The sequence below is a fragment of the Dromiciops gliroides genome, chromosome 2 (genome assembly GCF_019393635.1).
Source record: "Dromiciops gliroides isolate mDroGli1 chromosome 2, mDroGli1.pri, whole genome shotgun sequence".
Taxonomy (NCBI): Eukaryota; Metazoa; Chordata; class Mammalia; order Microbiotheria; family Microbiotheriidae; genus Dromiciops; species Dromiciops gliroides.
In genome coordinates this window covers 659,573,863-659,596,766 of record NC_057862.1, presented here as the reverse complement: position 1 = coordinate 659,596,766, position 22,904 = coordinate 659,573,863, and the positions used below count along the sequence as shown (strand labels likewise).

General features: G+C 41.5%; 2 protein-coding genes across 2 annotated transcripts in view; both read right to left on the bottom strand.

The window, feature by feature from the left end:
* Positions 1–2,627: 2,627 nt before the first annotated feature.
* On the bottom strand, positions 2,628–6,837 carry LOC122739509 (eppin-like). Its single transcript, XM_043981233.1, has 4 exons — positions 6,829–6,837; positions 5,725–5,797; positions 3,306–3,437; positions 2,628–2,824 (listed from the first exon to the last, which is right to left on the bottom strand). The coding sequence occupies exons 1-4, from the start codon at positions 6,835–6,837 to the stop codon at positions 2,628–2,630; spliced, it is 411 nt and encodes a 136-aa protein (XP_043837168.1).
* Positions 6,838–15,639: 8,802 nt separating this feature from the next.
* LOC122739508 (WAP four-disulfide core domain protein 8-like) overlaps positions 15,640–22,904 on the bottom strand; it is a 40,102-nt gene continuing 32,837 nt past the window's right edge. Inside the window, exons 4-8 of the mRNA XM_043981232.1 lie at positions 21,591–21,740; positions 19,262–19,429; positions 18,220–18,360; positions 16,827–16,955; positions 15,640–15,659 (exon numbers count right to left, since the gene is read on the bottom strand). Coding sequence (XP_043837167.1) covers positions 15,640–15,659; positions 16,827–16,955; positions 18,220–18,360; positions 19,262–19,429; positions 21,591–21,740 — 608 coding nt within the window. The remainder of the gene's footprint in view (positions 15,660–16,826; positions 16,956–18,219; positions 18,361–19,261; positions 19,430–21,590; positions 21,741–22,904) is intronic.

Here is a 22,904-nt window from a genome sequence, read left to right as displayed (position 1 = left end):
TTTTCTAAAATGTTTTCCTGGTGACACATTTCTCCCCTCCCCCCATTTTTCTTCAGTCTCTTGTTGATTAGATGTCACAAACTGTGCTCATATTCACCCCACACCTCTCCATTACCTTCTCTGTGATACTCATTTCTATTTTTAGAGACTGCAGTGTCCTGAATCTTGCAGCTTCACAATGCCAAAGAATGATTGATTTCTTTAAAGGTCTTTCTTCTTGGGAGAAGTTGGGAGTCATTAAAGGAGCTTTGCAATTTCCGGAGGCAATGCAGCCATATATCCTGTTTGATTCTGGGCACTTCAACTCATTCCTTTGTCCTATCTGTCCCCAATCCACCTGGTAATAGACTAATTCTCTAGGTCATGCATCCAATTACAGAAACATCATCTAGGCAATAAACATTCTGTGTCCACTTGTCTTTTCCTGTGTGGATGGTCAGGCTAAACTCTTTTGATTGGTTCAGAATCTCTTTCAGATGATTCAATAATACTTTGTAAGAAGCTTGGTAGAATCTTCCTCCTTTGAATGATTGTTACATTGCTATTCCTAAGCAAAGTACAAACTCCTCTATTTGGCTCTTAAGTTCCCCAACCCATCTTTCCAAGATGCTTATCCACTATTCCTGCTCCCACACTCTCCACTTTATCTAAAATTGGCCTCTTTGTTGTTCCTCATCAACTATTTGCCATCTCATTCCCCTGTACCTTTCTGTACACAGCCTGTATTCCCCATGCCTGGAATGTTCTCCCATGCTCACTTCCAAATCTTGGAATTCCTCCCTCGATTCAGGACTCTGCTCAAGTCCACTTTCATGAAGCCTTTCCTAATCTGCCAAACTATCTTTTATATACAGGGTGTCCTAAAATAAATCTTGAAACAACTCTAAGACTTTTGGGACATCCTGCATTTTGTTGGGGGTCCTTTCTCCCCCAGTAAAATTCAGACTCCTTGGAAACAGGGACTAGTTTCATTCATTCATTCATCCACCCATTCATTCATCCATCCATTCATTCATCCATTTATTTGTTCATTTGGTTGCTTGTTTTTTGTCTTTGAATCTTCAGTGCATATATCAGTGATTGGCACAGAGCAGGTGCTTAATAAACATGTGCTGACTAACTGATCCCTTTATATGGACCCCTTCAGTGGATGGAATCTTTCTCTTACTTCCTTCTAGAGAAGCCTGTTCCACTACAGAGCAGTCATACTTATTAGAAAGCTCTTTCTTATATTTCACCTATTTATTCATCTATCTATCTATTCATTCATTTATCTATTTATCTATCTATCTAATTATTTATTTTTAGCCTTTCCTTATATTGAGACAAAACCCAATGCTTAGCACAATGCCTGGCATACAGTAGGCACTAAATAAATAAATGCCAGTAGGTGTTTAATACATATAAATAATAAATAAATGAAGTACTGAACATACAAATAAACAAATGCCTGTATGTCCTTAATAAATAAAAATAATAAATAAGAAAGCAAATTAATAAGCAAATGAAGAAGTGAACATACAAATGAATGAATGAATGAGTGAATGCTGGTTGACTGACTGACATCCCTGTAAGTTTTATCTATTGTGCTTAATACTCTTCTTTGGGCCTATTCAGAACAAGTCAACTTCTGAACACCATGTCTCCAGAGGTTTTAAGAGTGTATCGTGTATTGTACTTCCCTGGATACCTCCTCTTCTTCAGTCTAGACATCTCCAGAGACCCAGGAAAACTATCCTCCATATATCTCCATTGCTTAAACAAGTTCCTGACATATTGTAGGTTCTAAATAAATGCTTGTTGACCTAGACAAAGTTGGGAGAGTCATTCCAGTACAGGTAAGCTCAATATTTTAATGTGAGGAAGAGGAAGAATGAATACAAAGGGTCCCCACTGGGATGAGGCTGGAAGCAAGGACCAAGGGAAAATATTGGCAGGTAAAGTGGGATGGTATAGGTTGGGGGTGGTCTTGAGGTGACAGGATAAAGAGCTCAAGGTTCTCAAAACTTTCTGGTATCCAAGGATGGACTGTTGGTTCAAGGCTCCTCATCAATGATCTGGAAAATAGGTAGTGATATGATCTTCCATGGAACAATCTAGCTCAGCCTGGACCTAAGTCTGATTCCCTCCCACCCTCTCACCCTCCCCCCCCACACACACAAAGGAACAAGGGTCATGTATCCCTGGGATCTGGGAGTTGAATGCCTTAAATTGCAGTTCATTATGAAAATTAGCAAGTGGGGATGGGGGAGGCTAAGGGCATAACATAAAGACAGTAGGGTGGCTTTATGCTCTCATGAAAATAGAAGGGATGGGGGTAGCTAGGTGGTGCAGAGGATAAAGCACCCGCCCTGGAGTCAGGAGTACCTGAGTTCAAATCTGGCTTCAGACGCTTGACACTTACTAGCTGTGTGACCCTGGGAAAGTCACTTAACCCCAACTGCCTCACAAAAAAAAAAAAAAGAAAATAGAAGGGATGGACTGGCTGCCTTCTTCCCAGTTCCACAGGGATATAGAGATTATGGGCATCTGAGTTGCTCCTGAACTGGAATTGATATTAGTCCCTACATCTTCCCCCTTTTGGGCCTCTGTCACCCCTCTTACCAGTGTCAATGCCAAGAATTGGGTTAGGGTTGGGAGGGTCCCACAGACTTACTCAAAGCTTTGCAGATCCCCCAGCAAATTTCCTGAGTCTGAAAGTTGTTGTTGTTTCCAAAACAGCCACCGTAGGTGAATTGCTGGCAGGTCTGGCTTGTGGAGTTGTACCACCAGTGGAGTAATGACATGCCACAGGGGCCTTTTTCCATGGGCAATTTACATAAGGCTGAAGGGAAACACCCCCCACCCCAGCCCCAGCCAAGGAAATAGTTGATATGGGTCCAGGCCTCAGTGGTCTCCATTACTCCTCATCACCCACCACTCTTCCTGGATATCCTGAATGGGGAAAGAGACCTGGCCCCAGGTGTTCAATGACCCAGATGCTAGTCTTGGCTTCCCCCTTAATTTTCTGTACATCATTTATCAAGTCATTCAGACTCTGTGACTGAGATCCAGAGAGCTAGAGTTACATGTCCAATATCATACAGCAAAGAACTGAGGTTGGAACCCAGTTACCCTACTCATTTCAGGGATCTTTCCATGATTCCCAAAGCTATGAAATGGATCAGATACAATTGTCAAAGTGAGATAAAAATAGGTCAAGGCCACCCCTTCTAAGGGCCAGGTGGTACTATGCTCAGAAATGTGATGGGGAGGTAGACTGTGAGCAGAGGGCTGGGGGCATCTGAAGGGGCTCTTGGCAGTACCTTCAGAGGGGTTGTAGCACTTCTTCCCACAGCCAAGCATGCAGCATTTCTCATTATATTCACAGTGGCTGTCTTTGGTGCAATAGTTCCTCTCTTTGAAGGTACATTTGAGCTTGATGTGGGGACATTTCTCTGGGGGAAGAGATTGTGAAAAGAGTGACTATTTCCTTCTTATGGATAGGCATTGAGTGGGCATGGATAGACATGCTCCATTGCTTAGCTGTAGGTGAGGATACCTATTATTTTAGGGAAAATGAATGTATATGTATACATGTGTGTATGCGTGTGTATGTTCAAGAGAGAGAAAGTCCATGGCTTGTGGTGGATGGATGGCCAGATTCTTTGACTTCTGCAGTGGGCCTGCCAGATAGAATAAGGGAAGGGCTCAGGTCTTCCTGAGGATGCAGCTGCTATTGACTTTGTGAAGCAAACTTACCCACATGCTCAAGAGATATTGATGAAACACTTATCCTTTACAAAGCATACCTGATTTAGAAGGAAATGGATAGATTCAATGCTGGGGGATTTAAGGATTTCAGGGTAGCTAAATTTGGAGATCCAAGGCTTGTGGATGATCAGAGACTGACCTTCAGAAGGCTTAGAAGTAGGTGGAATCTAGGCATCTAGGTGGGGCAGGGGATAAAGCCCCATCCCCGGATTCAGGAGGACCTGAGTTCAAATCCAGCCTCAGACACTTGACACTTACTAGCTGTGTGACCCTGGGCAAGTCACTTAACCCTCATTGCCCCCCCAAAAAGTAGGTGGGATCATAGAGCAGAGACAGGAGTGACTGTATGGGGTCAGCTAATCCAAGTCTTTATTTTATAGATGAGGAAAGTGAGATCTCAAGAAATGAGGAGACCTTCCCAAAGTTACACAGGGAAGCAGAAAAACTGGGATTTGAATACAAATTTCCCAATTCTAACATCCTGTAGATTCCTTCCCAGCTCCCATATCTTCAATGGCTCCCTATTACCTCTATAGTATGAAGTCTAAGCCTGTTTTCCCAGAAGTCAAGGCTTCCCTCTTCCCTAGTGTCACTCTACCATTCCACAGAACTCCCCTCTGTAAGTGCCTGGTACATAACCAAAGTGGATTGCCATCTGCCTTCTCTTTCCCTCAAACAGAATACATCCTCTGCTCTCCTGCCCTTGTGCCTTTTCTCAGGCTGTTTCTTTTGCCTAGAATGTCCTTCCTCATCTTATCCACCTGTTGAGTTCCTACCCTTTCTCTAAAGACTAACTCAAATGCCACCTCCTTCAGAAAGCCTTCTCTGGGACCTTGTATAGCACTTTGCCCCCTTTCCACAGGGTCCAGCACATAGCAAGCACGTAACATATGCTTGTTGACCTGACTCTCTAGTATACCCATTATATGTTTTCTTCTCATGTATTATTGTAAAATAACTAACAAATTTAGCTATTTAAGTTTGTGGCTCAACCTCTTGAGTAGGGCTCCATGAGAGCAAAAATCATGCCTTACCTTAACCTTGTACCTCCCCCAGCACCTGGGACAGCGCTCTGGAAGCAGTTGGCTTGTAACAAATACTGGCTTAATTAATTATTATTTTTATTATTATTTTGCAGGGCAATGGGGGTTAGGTGACTTGCCCAGGGTTGCACAGCTAATAAGTGGCAAGTGTCTGAGGCCAGATTTGAACTCAGGTCCTTCTGAATCCAGGGCTGGTGCTCTATCCATTGAGTCATCTAGCTGTCCCCTGAATCAAAATGAATTGAATTAATACAAAGTGGATTAGGGAGGAAGGGGGCTAGTGTCCTCAACCTGCTTTTTCCACTTGTCCATTTCTGATCCAAACCTAAGAGCCCTCAATGCAGTCAGTGAAAGAAAGCCTCCTGAGTCTCCCTCCACTTTACCCTTTGGGCCCTGATAAAGCAGGAGAGAGCAGCCAGATCATGTCCCCTGGCTCCCCTCACCTTGGGTCTTAACTCTCAGGGCAGATTCCAGGAGCCCAGCAAGGCAGTATGGCAGTGGTCTGGGCACCTTTCTGAGGCTAAGTTGCAGAAAAGGAGCTGACTTGCATGGGTAGAGGGGAGGTCCTTACCCTGGGAGTTCCCTATACCAATAAAATCACAGGTTTGGTTTCTATCTCTATGGGGAAGGAAGGGTTGGGACAGAGATTAGTTTGGTCTCCTGATATAAAATGAAAAAAAGACAGAGATGAATCCTCTGTTCCAGAGAAGTCAGATTTCCCCACCCTAATCCCTCATCCCTATTCAGTCAGGGAGAGAGGAGGGAGAGGCGAACTCCCCTTGGAAATGAAGTTGGGGCCAAGGGAACAGCTACCCTTCACCACCTTCTATCCCTCACCCTTGTCTTTCCTCCCTCTGCCCTTCCCTCCTGCCTCTTCTTGGCCAGGGCCAAGGACAGGCTTCCCCCGGGCTCCCTTTGGAACACCTACTTCTCTTGAAGGCACCCTGGGTGATCAGCATCAGAAACAAGAAGAAATTGAGGAACCTCATGGAGCTGAGGGCCTGGGGGCCAGAGCCAGGGAACCTCACAGGTGATGCAGCCTCTTAAGTTGGATCCTCTGACTGCTTTCTTAGGAAGGCAGATGGCCCTGAAGTCTGGCTCTCTGGACTGGGAGGGCTGGAAGCTGTCCAGCACCATTCGATGACTTCCAATCTCCTATAAGTACACAAAGTACCTATGTATGTCACAGGATCCTGACCAGGCTGGAAACCACAGCACCTTTCTCATTTCACATTTCCCCTGGTTAAAGTTTTGCCTCAACTTAAAATAAGAGGACGAGTTTCATCCTCCAACTTAAAAAAATATTTTATTGATGCCTTTTGTTTTTACATCCGTCATTTCAGCATCACAGGCTACTCTTCCTTCCTCCTCACTTCTCCCTTCTCCATGGAAACTTCCCTTCTTACAAAGAAAAATTAAATCTCTAATATAAGATACAAACACAAAACAAGCAAACACATTCTGGGCTGTTTAGTTAACACAGTGCTAGGTGCTTGGTAGTGTGGGATCCTGAGGTTGAAGTAAAATAAAGGAAGATTTATATTAGACATGATTCCTGTCCTAAAGGAGGTAGCAATGTAGACAGGGGATGAAAAACAAACTCTGATATATAATATGACACAATGGAAAGGAACAAGAATGGGAAAAGGAGGGGGTAGGGTGTGTCAGTACAAACCAAGTGAGGTTCCAGGGAAGGTCCTTGCCTACCAAGGGGAGTGGGGGAAGCTTCATGAAAGAAAGAACATCCAAGCTGGGCTTCCAAGAATGGATAGGGTTTTTTTTTTGTAAAATAAAAATTTATTAGGAGATAAGAATAATGGCTGGGCAACAGATTTCATTGGTCTCACTGGAGTAAGAGAAGACATGGTCTCTTGTATCTTTACAAAACAAAGAGGAGGGAAGGGCATTACAAAGAACTGGGAGGGAAATGCAAGGAGGGGATTTTGGAGTAATGGGGCATCAGTAAGATATGCAGCACCCATCCATATCTTTCATATCATCTTGCAGACCTTGGTATTGCTTATCAGCATACCAGAGCCATGCTTGGCAACACCTATTCCTGAGGTGGGAGACACCCTTGGGAAAGCTGGGATTCCTTGGGAATTGGGATCTTTAAGTTTCTTGGAGTCCTACTGTGTACCAACATTCCCCCTCTCCTTATTTCTGGGGAGAAAGGGGCAAAGGTCCATATTCTGTAGCTTCTTCAATGCCAAAAAATGGGGTGTAGAGATGTCCCTGTCAATTAAGGAGAAAGGGAGCAAAAGGTCTCATGGGCACAGTCCAAGGATCACAGGGGCATCACTGTGGCTTCAGTGAAAGCTTTAATAATGGATAAGATTTCAACAGGGAAAGGAGGGGAGGGAGGGCATCCTTTCTATGGGGAATGTGGAATAACAACACTGAAGAAAGGCATTAGGGCAGAGTTCAGGGCTTGGGAATAGACAGACCACTGTGGCTGGAGTGGAGATCACATAGAAGAGAATAGCAATAGGCAAAAAGGCTAAAGAGCAATGTGGTGGCATCCAAGATGTTCGTGCTGCCCTCGAGGTTAGAAAATGAGAGGGATTCCTGGAAGGGTACTGAGATCTCCATCATGATAGGTCATCATGGAGGGAGATTGTGGAGAACCTTCAATGTCTAAAATTTACTCAGCAGGCAATAGGAAATCACTTTATATTTCTGAGCAGAAGACTGACTTCCCTTATCATTTTGTTTTCACTTCAACCTTCAACCTCATTGAACGTTTGTGCTCTGTTCCCTGGAACCCATTCAGGGTATATGCTTGTCCATTGCCTTATCTTGCCTAGATCCAGGCCTTCACCTCATCTCACAACCTTCTCTAGACCATGTTACCATGTGAGTGGACCCTTCCCTTGGAGTCAACTTTCTGGCACCCCTTTACATGTTGTCTCCCATTAGAGCATAAACTTCTTGAAATCAGGGACTGTCTTGCTTATTTTTTTAATATCCCCAAAACTTAGCACAGTGTCATCCATATAGCATATTAAATTCATGCACTCTCTCTCTCTCTCATATCTATTTGACTGTCCATCCATCTACCTGTCTATCTGTAAATCCATCCATCCACCCATTCACCCATCCACCCATCTACCCATCCACCCATCCACCCATCCATCCATCTATCTATCTATCTATCTATCTATCTATCTATCTATCTATCTATCTATCTATCTATCTATCTATCTATCTATCTTTTTGGGGGAGGTGGGGCAATGAGGGTTAAGTGACTTGTCCAGGGTCATACAGCTAGTAAGTGTCAAGTGTCTAAGGCTGGATTTGAATTCAGGTACTCTGGAATCCAGGGTTGGTGCTTTATCCACTGTGCCACCTAGCTGCCCCATATCTATCATCTATCTATCTATCTATCTATCTATCTATCTATCTATCTATCTATCTATCTATCTATCTATCTATCTATCATATCTGTTCATCTCTCTATCCAACTGCCTTCCTACCTATGTCTTCATCTATCTGTCAGAGAAACAGAAATCTGGCAGAAATCTTTCTTCATGCAACTTTACTCCTGTGGTGAAAATTTCTAAGTCTGACAAAGGAAAGACACAGCAAAAGTCTCCAGGCCATAGAATATAGATTTATTGAGAGTGGGCCTATCTCACAATAAAGCCGGCCAGTCAGGGGTGGGACCTGAAAGACCTCGAGCTAAGGACTCCACAGGGTTTTATACCCCTACAGGGCTTAAATGCTTATATACTATATTAATTTTAGAAAGTCTAATTTTAAATCATCTTAGGAAATATTTAAACTGCCTACTTGACAAAGTCATCATCATTTTCCAATAATCTTATCAGTCTTCTTTCAGCAACAGGGTCATGACCCTGATGCATGACCCCTTCATTGAATATATGGTCATACCTTTAATGCATGACCCTTCAGTCAAGCATATCACTCATGATTTCTAAAATACCATATTGCTGACTATAATATCCTATTGCTGCCTTGACTATAATATCATCTGATATTACTGATTGCTTAATATTGGAAAATATCATCTGACATTGTTAAATACTTATTGTATTTACTAATACAATAAAACAAGATATCTAAATATAATAAATCACAATTTTTAGTTAATATGCTGATTATTATCATAATTAAATCCCTTTAAGTCTCTTGTAACTAAGGGGTGGGGAAAATCTCACACCTCATTCTTTCAAATACTATGTTCAGAGGCTGAGCAGAATTGTTCTAAATTCCTTTCTAACATTTGACATCAGTGATCATGTCCTCCCCAAGTCTTCTCTTCTTCAAACTAAAAATTCCCAGTTCTTCTGATTGAACCATCTTATGCCATCATTGCCAACCCTCTCGCCATCCTAGTTACTCTTCTCTGAATGTGTTTCAATCTATCAATGTCTTTCCTAAAATACCCTACCCTGAAGTAACCACAACACTCTAGGCTAGGTCTGAGAAGGGCAGGGTATTGCCAGATCAGCTCATCAATCAATCTGGGCATTAAACCTTTCATATGTTGGAGGGTTGGGTGTTGCTTATTTTTTGACCATCATGTTCTACCATTCAGCTTAGTATGAGGGCACCTTGGGCTTTCACTGAGACTGACCATTTATTCATTCATTCATTCATCTTATTTATTCATTCATTTACCTATCCATTAATTTATTTATTCATCTATCCCTCTATCCACCCATCCATCCATCCATCTATCATCTATCTATCTATCTATCTATCTATCTATCTATCTATCTATCTATCTATCTATCTATCTATCTATCTATCTATCCATCCATCCAGGTTTCTCCATCTTGCCCAGGCAGAGACTACTTATAGGTCCAGTCTCGCTGCTGATACTGGAGCTGGCTTACCCCCCCCCCCAGGGCAGCCTAGTGTGCCCCTCCCCCTCAACCAAGAGGCTGACCTTATTGTTGTCAGATTTAGTCAAGACACTTTATTGACTTTAGCTCTGAGCTCAAGGAATTCATGAACCTTTGTTTTCCTAGGAGCAGGGATTACAGGCATGTACCACCACACCTGGTTTACGAGGTCTCATTTTTTTTTTAATTAGCTTTAAAAAAAAGCAAAATAAGGTGAAATAAGGAAAAATACAATGGGAAAGGTAAAAATGTCTAGGAAAAACTCTCCCTTCCTTGTGTCTGTCCCTTCCCTGGAGTGAGCCACTGTGTAATCCAGAGTCCCCCTTTTTCCTGGGAATAACAAGGTTTCTCTTCAATAGTCTCTTCAGGCAACTGGTTGCACAGTGGATAGAGCAGGGCTTAGAATCAGGAAGATCTAAGTTCAAATATGGTCTCAGACATTTACTGGCTGTGTGATCCTGGTCAAGTCACTTTATGGCTGTTTGCCTCAGTTTCCTCAACTGTAAAATGGGCTAATAATAGCACCTGCTTCTCAGGGTTGCTGTGAAGATCAAATGAAATCATATTTGTGAAAAAGCCCTTAGCACAGTGCCTGGCATATATTAGGTACTTAATAAAGACATTCTTTCCCTACACCTCAGCTTCTTGCTGGCCCCATTGAAGATAAGCCCCCCCTGGGGCCAGCTGGGGGGGGGGACTATGGGAACTGGAATCTGAACAACTTCCAGTTGTCTTGAGGTGGGGGAAGGTGGGTAGCAAATGTCAGGACACTAAGACTTCATGGGTCTCACAAAGATTTACTCACAGACCTTGGTCTGCCACTTGGGTGCGGATTTATTTTATTTTATTTTATTGTTTATTCATTTTTATTGAACAGAGTTTTATTTTCCAATGTATATGTAAAAACAAACTTTAACATCGATTTTTTAAAAATTATGTTCCAAGGGGGCAGCTAGATGGCGCAGTGGTTAAAACGTTGGCCCTGGATTCAGGAGTACCTGAGTTCAAATCCAGTCTCAGACACTTGACACTTACTAGCTGTGTGACCCTGGGCAAGTCACTTCACCCCCATTGCCCCACCAAAAAAAAAAAAATTTATGTTCCAACTTCTCTTCCTCCTCCATTCCCACCCCCACCCACTAGAACTCAAGCATTTCAAAATAAGTTATACATGAGTAGTCATGGAAAACATTCCCACATTGGCTAGGTTGTGAGAGAAAACAGTAAAAAAAAAACCACCAAAACTTCAGATTGAGGAATTGTCAAAGAGGAAAAAAAATAATTCAAAAAATGTGTTTCCATCTGTTTTCAGATACTATCAGTTCTTTCTCTATAGATGGGTTGCCATTTTCATAAGTCCTTCAGGGTTATATTGGATCATTGCCTTGCTGAAAATAACCACATGCTTCCCAGCAGATCATCTTACACTATGGCTGTTATTTTGTATACAGTACATTTCACTCTGCTTCAGTTCATGTAGGTCTTTCCAGGTTTTTCTGATAGTATCCTGTTCATCATAACCTGAATAAAGTACCTTCAACTTAACAAAGAATTTTCTTCATATTAGCCCAGTCAAGTAGGTACCATACGTTTTGCCATTATAATCAATCATCATAACTATTTCCCTCCATTCTATTCCCTTCCCATGATATTTACTCTATTTTCTATCTTCTTTTACTCTATTCCTCCTCAAAAATGTTTTACTTCTGACTGTCCCGGCCCCTACTCTGCACTCCTTTTTTTTCACCCTTCCTTCCTTATCCTCTTCCCCTCATACTTTCCTGTAGGGTTAAATAGATTACTCCTCCTAGCTGGGTGTGAATGTTATTCCCTCCATGAGCCAACTCTGATGAGTTTAAGGTCTTTGAGCTAATTCTGTGTTCTAATTTTCTTCCTCCCTCCCTCCTCAACCCTCCCTATGAAATCAAGCAATTCAATATGTCATACTTGTGCAGTTATGCAGAACATCTTTACCTTCCTCAAAAGCGTTTTGCTTTTTACTGCTCTCTCCCCCAATCTGCCCTTCCCTCCTTCCCGACCCCCCCTTATCTCCCTCCCCTCCCTCAGGACAAAATATATTACTATACCTACTTGAGTATGTATGTTAGTCCTTCTTTGAGTCAATTCTGATATTAAGGTTCACTCACTCCCCAATTCCTTCCCCCTCTTCCCCTCCCCTCCATAAGCTTTTTTCTTGTTTCCTTCATGTGAACAACCTCTCCCCAAACCATCTCTCCCCTTCCCCCTCCCCCAATCTATTTCTCCTACACCTCAACCCTATTTTAAAGATGTCATCATGGGTTAGTTAGGTGGCAAAGTGGACAATGTACCAGCCCTGGACCCAGGAGGCCCCAAGCCCAAATCCGGCCCCAGACATAAGACACCCCACCCTGTCTGCCCCACAAAGAATAAAACATAAATGCTTTACACATATCATCTCTTTGTATTCAGTTCAGACCTGTGTCCTCTGTGAATTCCTTACTGAGCTATTGGGTGCTGATTTTAACAACCGGTTTTCAGAGGGCAAAAAAGTACCATGGCACCTTTTAAAGTTTTATTTTCATTATTAACATTTTGACCTTCAGTTTAGGTCTAGACAATCAACAAAACAAGAAATTAAGCTGTGATTTGTAGCACCTGCTGATTTCTGATATGTTCACACTGAAAATTTAGGAAAACTTTTTTTTTTTTGGCCTGGCAATGAGAGTTAAGTGACTTGGCCAGGGTCACACAGCTAATAAGTGTCAAGTGTCTGAGAAAGGATTTGAACTCATGTCCTCCTGAATCCAGGGCCTGCACTTTATCCATTGTGCCATCTAGCTGCCCCCACACTGAAAATTTAACAATCAACCCTATAATTCTAGCAGACTTTTGGACACCCCTAGCCTTCTAATCCCACAATTAGACAATCATTTCTATCCTCTGAGTGTATGATCCTATCTCCGATCATTCCAAGTAACCTAATGGATCCTCCCCTTCCCCCCAGGGTCTACAGGGTCTATGGGTGGAGAACCTTTGAACAGAAGATCTCTAAGGTTGTTTGGCATACGTGTTTGTGTGGGGGGAATGAAGAGATAAACAGAACTCTTTTTTGTGGGGCAATGAGGGTTAAGTGACTTGCCAAGGGTCACACAGCTAGTAAGTAGTGTTTGCGGCCAGATTGGAACTCAGGTCCTCCTGAATATAGGGCCAGTGCTTTATCCACTGTACCACCTAGCTGCCCCTATAAATAAAACTTTAAAAAAATTCATAATTTCCTCAACACGAATGAAAATTGCCTCCCTCAATCACCCTTTGCTTCCTTGTCTACCTGCTTATTAATAATGGTATAAAGTTATGGACATAGATTTTTAGACATAATACTATTGCACACTTAATAGACCACAGTACAGTGTAAACATAACTTTTATATGCTCTGGGAAACAAGAAAAGTCATGTGACTCTTGGATCATTGTGTATTCGCTTTATTGCAATGGTCTGCTACTGAACCTGCAATATCTCTGAGGGATGCCTGTACACTGATACTTCTCCAGGTATTTTACCCCTTAGACTTAGTTACTTCCCATTTAGTGGAAAGCATATGGATCTTGAAATCAAGAGATCCCAGAATGAATTCTGGCTTTGATTCTTAGCATCAGTATCATCTTGGACAACTCACTTCCTTAGTATTCTCATCTATAAACTGTAAAGGTTGGATGAGTTCAGGGGTTTTAACCTTTTTAACAGCAAATTTCTCAGACCTCCCTTCTCTTCACTGTAGTAATAGTTGTATTATTTTTTGTTGTTCAGTCGTTTCAGTTGTGTCTGACTTCATGATCCCATTTGGGGTTTTCTTGGCAAAGCTGCTGGAGTGGCTTTCCATTTCTTTCTCCAGCTCATTTTACAGTTGAAGAAACTGAGGCAAACAGGGTGAAGTGACTTGCTCAAGGTCACACAGCTAACAAGTGTCTGAGGCCATATTGGAACTCATGAAAATGTATCTTTCTAATTCCAAGTTTGGTGCTCTAACCATTGTGCCACCTAGCTGTCCCAGTTTTATTATTAGTATCTATTAATTAAAAGATTGAAAAGATCATAAGGACAAAAGAATGTAGCCATACTTTTGATGGAAAAGTAATAATTTATAATGTGTAAAACATGTCATTTCCCCCAGCTCCAAAGGCTTTGTTTTTTTCTTTGATTCTGATACTTATTTTTATTATGCTGACTCATTTGATGAGAGGGCTGTTATGGTTTCCCACAGCTCATGGATTCTCAGAGGACTGGTTTGGAGTCATTCTACCTCTGATACTTATTATCTGTGTGACCTTGGCCATATCACTTAAAATTTCTGGGTCTCAGTTTCTTCATATGTAAAATGAAAGCATTGGAATAGCTGGCCTCCAAGGTCCCATCTGATCTCCCAGATCACTAGGATTCAGTGTGTGGCCTTGCAAATGTCCTCCAGGTTGGTCTACAGCCCAGGAGTTGAGGACCATTGGAAATGATAATCTCCAAGGTTTTTTTCCTAACTCTGAAGCTTATGCCTGATAACATATAGAGAATAATTCTCATACTACCTTACTGAGAGGGCTCCTGTGAGGGCAAAACTATAAAAACTCAAAGGGCTAAATAAATGTGTTATTCCTATATCAGATTACTTGCTGTCTTGGGGAGGGGAGAAGGAGGGGGAAGGGAGAAAATTTTGAAACTGGATATCTTATAAAAACAAATGTTGAAAACTATCTCTACATGTAACTGGAAAATAATAAAATACTTTTATAATTTAAAAATAAATAAATAAATGTGTTATTATTATCATCTTCCTCTCTGACAACTCCAATACTGGTGTTCATTTATCTCTTGTCTCATCTCTTTCCATCATTTATTGGGTATTACATAATTCTTGTCCACAAGGGGATGAGAAACCAACCCAGAAAGCTAAAATATCTAAGATCAAGGATCAGGATAGAGACCAGATCTGTGATTTCAATAATTTAGAGAACTCCTAAATAAAGAAAGCCACTTTATCAATGCAAATTGACAACTTCTCTACAATTTATCATCTGAGAGAATTACCTAGAGCAAAGGAGTTAAATATATAGCTACAACACTTTCAAGTGCAGACTGAAACAGATTAAAATCTAATTGGAAATTTTCTTTAAATTCATTAATTTACTTTTTAACATTCATTTTAAAAATTCAACTTCCAAATTCTCTTGCTCCTTCCCCACTCATTGAGAATGTAAGCAATATGGTATCAATTATACATGGAAAATCACACAAAACATTTTCATATTGGCTATGCAACCCAAAACCCAACAAAAGCAAGAAACAGAAAGTGGAAAAAAGCATGCTTTAATCTGCACTCGGAGTTCATCAAGTCTCTCTCTAGAGGAGGCTAACATTTTTCATCATGGGACATTTGGAATTGTCTTATATTATTGTCTTGAACAGAGTAGTTAAGTCTTTCACATTTGATCATCTTCACAATGTTGCTGTCATGGTGTAAAGTATTCTTTTGGTCCTGTTCACTTCACTTTGCATCAGTTCATATAAGTCTTCCCACGTTTTTCTGAAACCATCCTGCTCACCATTTCTTATAGCACAAGAATATTTCATCACAGTATACATCACAAATTGTTCAGCTGTTCCCTAATTGATGGGCACGCCCTCAATTTAATTGAAAAAAACATTTAACAAAATGAGTGAAAATATAATAAAACATAGACAATGTTTATTTGTGATTTTTCTAAGTCATCAATATGTTGCCTGCAGGGATCCTTATGTATGGTCCCATTTCTATTTGAGTTTGGCATCAATGGCCTAGAGCACTGACATCTGCCCAGGCTCACAGAGCCATATGTATCAAAGGCAGGACTCCAACCCATGTCTTGCTGACACCAAGATCAGGTTTCTGTTCGTGATGCCATGCTGCCTGTCTCCTAATATTACATGATGAATATGCTATGGAGAGCAAACAAAGTGTGGTATCAGGGAAAGCCGTTGCTCACTAAGGGGAACAGGGAAGGTTTTATGGAGGAGAGAGCATCTGAATTGGAAATTGAAGGACAAATGGGATTTTAATAGACAAAGAAGAGGGAAAACATTCCACTTAAGGGGAAATAGAACAAAGAAATTGAAAGAGGTGGGCAGGAAGTTGTAGAGGATAGAGAGTGTCGCATAATACATGGAGGACAGCAGTAGGAGCCAACCTGAAAAGGCATGAAAGATGACGACAATGTCCTTCAAGTTAGGCCCTTCCCAGGAATTGGGAAGGATTCTTTCCTTTTCCTGATTGAAGTTCTTTTCTCATTTGGGTCTTTTTCATTCAAAGGTTCAGCCAATACAGCCAATACAGTTGAAAGGCACCATGACCGCTAGATTATAAGGACTTGTGTTAAGTCCCTGGCTCTAAATCAAATGAGATAACATATGTAAAGCCTTGGCAAATGTAAAAGCATTTTCAGAGTGTTAGATATCATCGTCATCATCATCGTCATCTCCACCACCATCACCACCATCTACTTCCCATATGATCTCAGGAAAGTGATTTGAACTCTGGATATCAGTTTCCTTATTTGTAAAATATAGTGATAATCTCCAAAATCCAATTAAACTCTATATAAGGGGTTCTTAACCTGGGGTCCATGAATTTTTTTGAAAAGTATTTTGAAAATTGAATTTCAATATGATTAGATTCCTTTGTAATTTTTTATATTGTATTTTATGCAGTTAAAAAAAGCATTCAGAGATGAGGTCCATAAGGCTCATTAGAATGGACAAGATGATCAAGGGGTCCATAATACAAAATATTATGAAGATGGAGAACTCCTGTCCAGCATCCTAAGATCCAAGAGCTACATAGTAATGGGGCTCTCAGAAACATCCCAAGATCCAGGGGCTTCTGTTAAGGCCTTGGAATTAGCTCATTTCCCTGGAACACTAGTGGAGGATATGGTTGAGGAAGGGGGAGTTCTCCTAGTCCAGCCTAACTTTTGTTACTCTGGACTTTCTAACTAGAAGATAATTTGCTCCATCTCTCTTTCCTCTGAGCTGGGCTCCATTTGCCATCCCCAGGCCCACAGTCAGGCAGCCAGTCAGGAGGGAACTTGGCATTAATTCCAAGGGCATTGACCTCCTTTTCCTCCCACCTTTCCCAACCTCACCCATTACTAACTTTCAATGCACATCAAGCCACAATTAGAACAGCACTTTTCATTCTGCTCACAGTCTTCATCATTCTGACACATGGGTTTCTGAATCGTATTGCAAGAAGATGGCTGAGGTGGGCAGTCCCAGGGCTTAACTGTAGAGCAACACAAAAAAGCTGACAACTCCATGATGTAGATATGGGACTCAACCCTCAGTGGTCTTAACCAGTGCTCAGGCTCCCCCCTCACAAGAACTGGACAAATATCTGATAGACTACTAAAAAACTACTGCCAAGTTTTTCTTCAGGCTATGCTCTTCCCTTTATTTTCTCTCTTTTTTCCCCTTCCCTTCATTCTCTTAGGGAATCATCAAGAAGAATAGCTCTGGGTCCTTTAGTAAGCTTAAATGTCTACATACTCCTAAAGTATCCCTAATCAATCTGTCACAAGAAGCCGATTTGCTTACATTATTAATCCTTTTGGATAATATATTCCTAGAATGTTGTAGCTAAAAAGAACTTTAGAGCACAGAACTCAAAATGTTGGAGTTCAAAGGGAGCTTATATGATGGAACACAGAATGTTAAAGCTATAAAGTGCCCGAAAATTCATAATGGCAAAAATCTGCCATCTCGGGTTCAAAGTGCTTTATGAGTACTGATTCCTAAAGTGATAGATTATGAACCTATGTTGGTGCATTTACCTTTCATATTCAGTCAGTTGACATAATTATCTCAAAAAATGTAATGTAAATGTAAAAAAATGTAATGGCATCAAGAAGAATAGCTACGAAACACTCCCTTTTTAATCTGGTGCATACTTTCCCACAAATACACACAGCATCAGTAATGAGAGTGAGCACATATGTGCTAGTAAAAAAGTACACACTTAGGTGAGTACAGGTGTCAAGATGATTTGTGCCTCTGATGGTGCAGGATCCTGATATCCTGCCTCTTCTTATTTCCTCACTGGGTATGGTGTCTCTGTTAAGAATGTTTCTCTGCTGGTCTCTATGGCCCTGTTCCTCTATGCAACTCAATTTTTGACTGCCAAGACTAATTCTTTTTTGAATCCATGGTTGACTCTCTTCTCTACTGCCAGGGGTCACATTTATTGTAGTAGCACCAACTGATCTTTGATTAAGCCTGAATTAGAGGTTGATTCCAAAAGTTTGGCTAATCCCCTGATGGCCCTTTAAATCAAATTGAGACACTCTCAAAAAGTCAGAACTCTCCTGAGCCCCAGTGTCCTCAATCAACAAAATGAGACTACTTGTTTCCCTTTCTGAGATTAGATACTGTTTATGACAACTTGGATAGTTAGGAATTTTTACTTAGGGCCAACCTAGGTGTCCCAAATCTCTAATTATGGTCATGTGTCTGGCCAGCTTTGAGGAACAAATCTCAGCCCCAGATCTCACCTTTCCAGGGTGGAGTACACACAAAGCCACAGCTAGAATCACAGCATTTATATGTCTCAGGGCACTCTGGGTCTTTATGACAGGTTGCAGAACAGTTTGTAATGCCTTTGAAAGGGAAGGGTGGACAACGCCCTTCCCTGACTGAAAGAGAAGACACAGACAGTTCCCATTAGATGTGGCCACCACTGCTTCCCACCAAAATGTATTTCACCAAAATAATATCCCTCTCTTCCTTCAAATCATGGCCTTAACCCTTCTTCAGGACACCTTCCCTCCTTTAATCCACTGATTACTCTTTTATTCTTTTTCTAAGCTCATAGACATTATCATATGTGATTACAGAAGACTGCATCATCCATGTTCTTTGGTACTCTGCTCCCCATCATGACCAAGACTAGGGTTTCAATATAGACAGTGACCTAAATGTAGGCAATAACCAGTCATTTCCCTTCCCATCTACTGGACTGGTCTGGTTTCTAATCTCTCCATATCCTCTATTGCTGGTTCAATCTGTTTTCCTGGCCCTGCATCTTCTACTGGAGATAAGGAAAGGACTAAGATGGATCTGTAGCAAACCTCAGGGAGGACGGATAGCCCAAGGAGACCCAGTGTCTAAGGAAGGTGCCCTTTAGGATGCCCTGCTGGAAATCAAAATGACATAGGGAGTACCAGGTTCTAAGCCAGCCTCTACCACTTATAAACTGTATGACCTCAGTCAAAACATTTTCCTCTTGCTGGTCCTCAGTTTTCCCCTTCTATAAAAGAATCAGCTATAAGACATCGCTAGGTGTCAAATAGATTTCACACGGTCTGTGAACTTGGATGACAAAAAATTGACTTCTTCATTTTAGTAACTTCCAGCTGAAATGTAGCACTTCCTTAAATAATGAATTAAAATGACACCACCCTTATTCTGAGGAGGTCATATTTTCCACACTGCCAAGGCAGCCTATCATATAAAAAGGCTGAACTAGGTCACCTCTATGGTATTTTGAAAGATCCAGGCAGGTTACTCCTTCCATTCCCATGCTTAGTATCTCACCAGTTCCAGCGCAGGTCTGCTCACAGATTTTCTTGTTGGGAAAATTGTTAACATTCCCCTTACAGCCACTATAGAAGAAATATTTGCAGGCACGTGCTTCTGTGCTGTAGAACCAACGTAAGTAAAAGTCCTCACAGTTGCCCACTTCTGGTACCATCTCACATAAATCTGGGTGGAGAATGGAAAATGAGGGAGAAAGAATGGGAACAGATCCCTTTCTACTGTTTCCTTGCTATAGCTGCCCAGTCTCAGTCAGGGCTGTGGTACTTGGACCTGGGAATCTAGAGACTTGGACTCAGCTACTCCCTACTCCTATAGTCTTAAGCAAATCACTTTCCCTCCACAGGTATCCATATAAACTGAGAGTTAGTGTAAACCTATAGGTTTATACTTGTCTTTTTCTTTCTCTTGCAGATGTCTTCCAGAGATTGGATGGAATAACAGAGGATCTTTGAAATGAAATTGAAAATACCCAGCAAAGAGAGGGGGCTATTTGTATTATTCACTTAGTGTTGGAAAGGACCTTAGGGGCCATCTAGTTAAATGTCCTCCTTTTGTAGTTGCAGGTGACAATTAATAGCCAACATGACACAAGGGAATCTGTTCCGTTTTCAGGGAGGAATAGAAAAATGGATATTTAACAATAATAATTATAACAATTACTTATGTTATCACAAAAGTACTTTCATATCCATGATCTCATTTAATACCCACAACCCTGTGAGACTAGCAAAACAGGTATTATTCTTTTCATTTGATGGAAGAGGAAACTGAGACTTAGAGAGATTAAGTGTCTCATCTGAGCCATACAATAAGAGGTGGAGAGAAGATTTCAACCATATCTCTTGACTTCCAGACCTACACTTGCTGGGGCCCTGTAAGTGCTATATTGGATAAAGTGTTGGTCCTAGAATCAGATGGATGTAAGTACAAATCCAGCCCCAGACACTTATATGCATGTGACCCGGGACAAGTCTCTTAACCGTTGCATGCCTCAGTTTCCTTAATGGTAAAAGGAGGATAATAATAGCATCTACCTTCTGGAGTTATGATGATCGAGCACACAGTGGGTACTTAATAAGTACTCATTTCCTTCCTCTAAAGGAAACAAGTGTCTCCCTCCATTAACAAAGTTAGTTAGGAAAGATACCAGCAAGGAAAACTTAACAAAGACTTTCCCTTTCTGAATCTTGGTTTTTGCATCAGAAAGATCAGGGTGTAGGAAAAGCTGCTTTTAAAGATCCTTTCCAACTTTATCTGGTAGATATTTTCTGACCCATGTTTTCATCCTAAATATTTAATTACAGGGGCTTAACCCTTCCCTCAAACATTAGCCAGTTAATGTCCATTATTCATTGCAGAGTGTAAATACATACTATTTGTTCACACATATATACATATGTATTTGTTAACTTTACACTGATGACATATTCAATTGGATATGCATTTTAAGAATTATTTTTATTTTTTTGGTGAGGCAATTGGGGTTAAGTGACTTGCCCAGGGTCACACAGCTAGTAAGTGTTAAGTGTCTGAAGCTGGATTTGAACTCAGGTCCTCCTGAATCCAGGGCCAGTGCTCTATCCACTGCTCCACCTAGCTGCCCCTGGATATGCATTTAATAAATGTTTATTATGTGACCATTTTATGAGGTCTAGAGACTTGCCAAGGTGTTGAGTAAGAAATAGTATAAACATTCCCCAAACCTGGGGCACACTCTCCTGCAAGGAGGGAGTGAGTGCAGGGGGAGATGAGCTCTGATTTATAGCATAAATGGCAAAGGAACAAGGGAATTTTTTTTTAACTCCAAGTTCCCATGATAACATATCTGTTGACATCACAGACACTCTGCTGACTATTCCGGAGAAGGAGTTTCCAAAGAACAGTTGTCAGTGTTGCAACTTACCAGCTCAGCACCCACCAGCTCCAGCTCAGCACCCCCAGACTTTCTGGGGCCAGCTGCATGTAAAGCATCCAAGCCTTGCCTTGTGAGGTCAGTGACTTTTTTTTTTTTGCTTGGCAATGAGGGTTAAGTGACTTGCCCAGAGTCACACAGCTAATGAGTATCAAGTGTCTGAGGCCAGATTTGAACTCAGGTCCTCCTGAATCCAGGGCTGGTGCTTTATCCACTGCAGCACCACCTAGCTGCCCTGAGGCTGGTGACTTTTCACAGTCCAGTCTCACTCAAATCCAACTCACTTGCAAGTCAAGACATCACCCTCCTACTGTCTTTGGTCCTCTTTGAGAACAAAGGATGAACAGCAACATTAACAATCTGTTGGGAGAAAATCTAGAATGAATCCTGTTTAGGGGTTTTGGTTTTTTTTACCTTCTTTTGGGTCCAAGCATTTCTTTCCACAGCTGTAGTAGCAGCACTTCTTGGCTTTCTTGCAGTTGAAATCTGTGTAGCACTGGCTTTTTTCGACAAAGTTACATGTTATGTTTTGGTGTGGACATTTTCCTGGCTTCTCACTAGGTTCTTAATTAGATGAGGGAGAAAATATTACATGACAAAGAAGAACTGGTGGAGATCTTTGAAAGGGTACTGTCATATAGTGGAACAGGCATTGAATTTGGGGTCAGAGGAACAGAGTTCAAATCCTATTTGTTTCCATTTACTAACAGTGTGATGTTGGGAAAATCACTCAGCTTTTCTGGGCCTCAGCTCTCTTATAAAATGAAAGCGTTGGATCACATGACCCCATTAGGTACCTTCAAGCTCTAAATCCATGATCTTATGAACACAGAATGTCAGAGCTGGAAGCAATCTTAGAACATGCAATTGCCATCACTAGAAGGGACTTCAGAATAGGAGATAGAGAAAGGGAAGACTAGAAGTGGAGATGCAGAAGGAAAATCTCCCTGCCCTCCCCCCACAACTACTTAGTTGGATCCTGGGGAGTTTTGAAGAATGTTGTTTCTTTCTTTCAGAGATATCAGCCCATCTTGGGTGGTTCAGGGGAGTATTCCTGGGAGTAGGGAATGGGTGGAGAAGAAAGGAGCATTATAATGTAAGTGCCTTGAGGTCAGGGACTGTCTTTTGCCTCTTTTCATATCCCCAGCATTAACAGAGCCTGGCATACGCTCAGTGTTTAGTAAATATTGATTGATTGAGGTGCTTCAGCCCAAGACAGAATTCTAACTGTTATATTGGGTCCTGGACCACCCAGGGGTCCAAGAATCCACAAGAGCAACAAAGCAAACCTCTCATAGTCCCAGATTCAAGCCATGGAATCCACCTGGTCTGGGCTGAGAACAATTGGGATAAAGGTCCCCTGGATGTATAACCACTATCACCGCCCCCCCCCCCACCATTTCTATTATATTTCTATTTCCTCCCTATACCTTGGCAAAGTCAGTACAGGAAGTCCTATTCCCATTTTACAGATGAGAAAAGACTCATGACAGTTAGTGATGTTGGCCAACATCATGCTGCTAGTAAGAGATAAAGGTAGGAAACAACCCATTCCTTCTGATCCCAAACCCAGCCCTTTCCCCATTGGGAGCAGGACCTCTTGCCTCTAATTAGAACCTTTCCCATCCCTTCATATTGCTTAGGAATTTCTGTCCCCAGGCTGAATCAACCACCCGGTATTAAATTGGTGAACATGAACTCAAAGTCAAGAAGCCAGAAGCACAATGT

Excerpts from the sequence above, each read along its gene's own strand:
- LOC122739509 (XM_043981233.1), bottom strand. Across the intron at positions 3,438-5,724 it reads CCAGGGTGCCTTCAAGAGAA|AGAAATGTCCCCACATCAAG; the intron begins GTAGGTGTTCCA and ends CTCTTCCCCCAG. Across the intron at positions 2,825-3,305 it reads GTGCTACAACCCCTCTGAAG|CCTTATGTAAATTGCCCATG; the intron begins GTACTGCCAAGA and ends GTTTCCCTTCAG.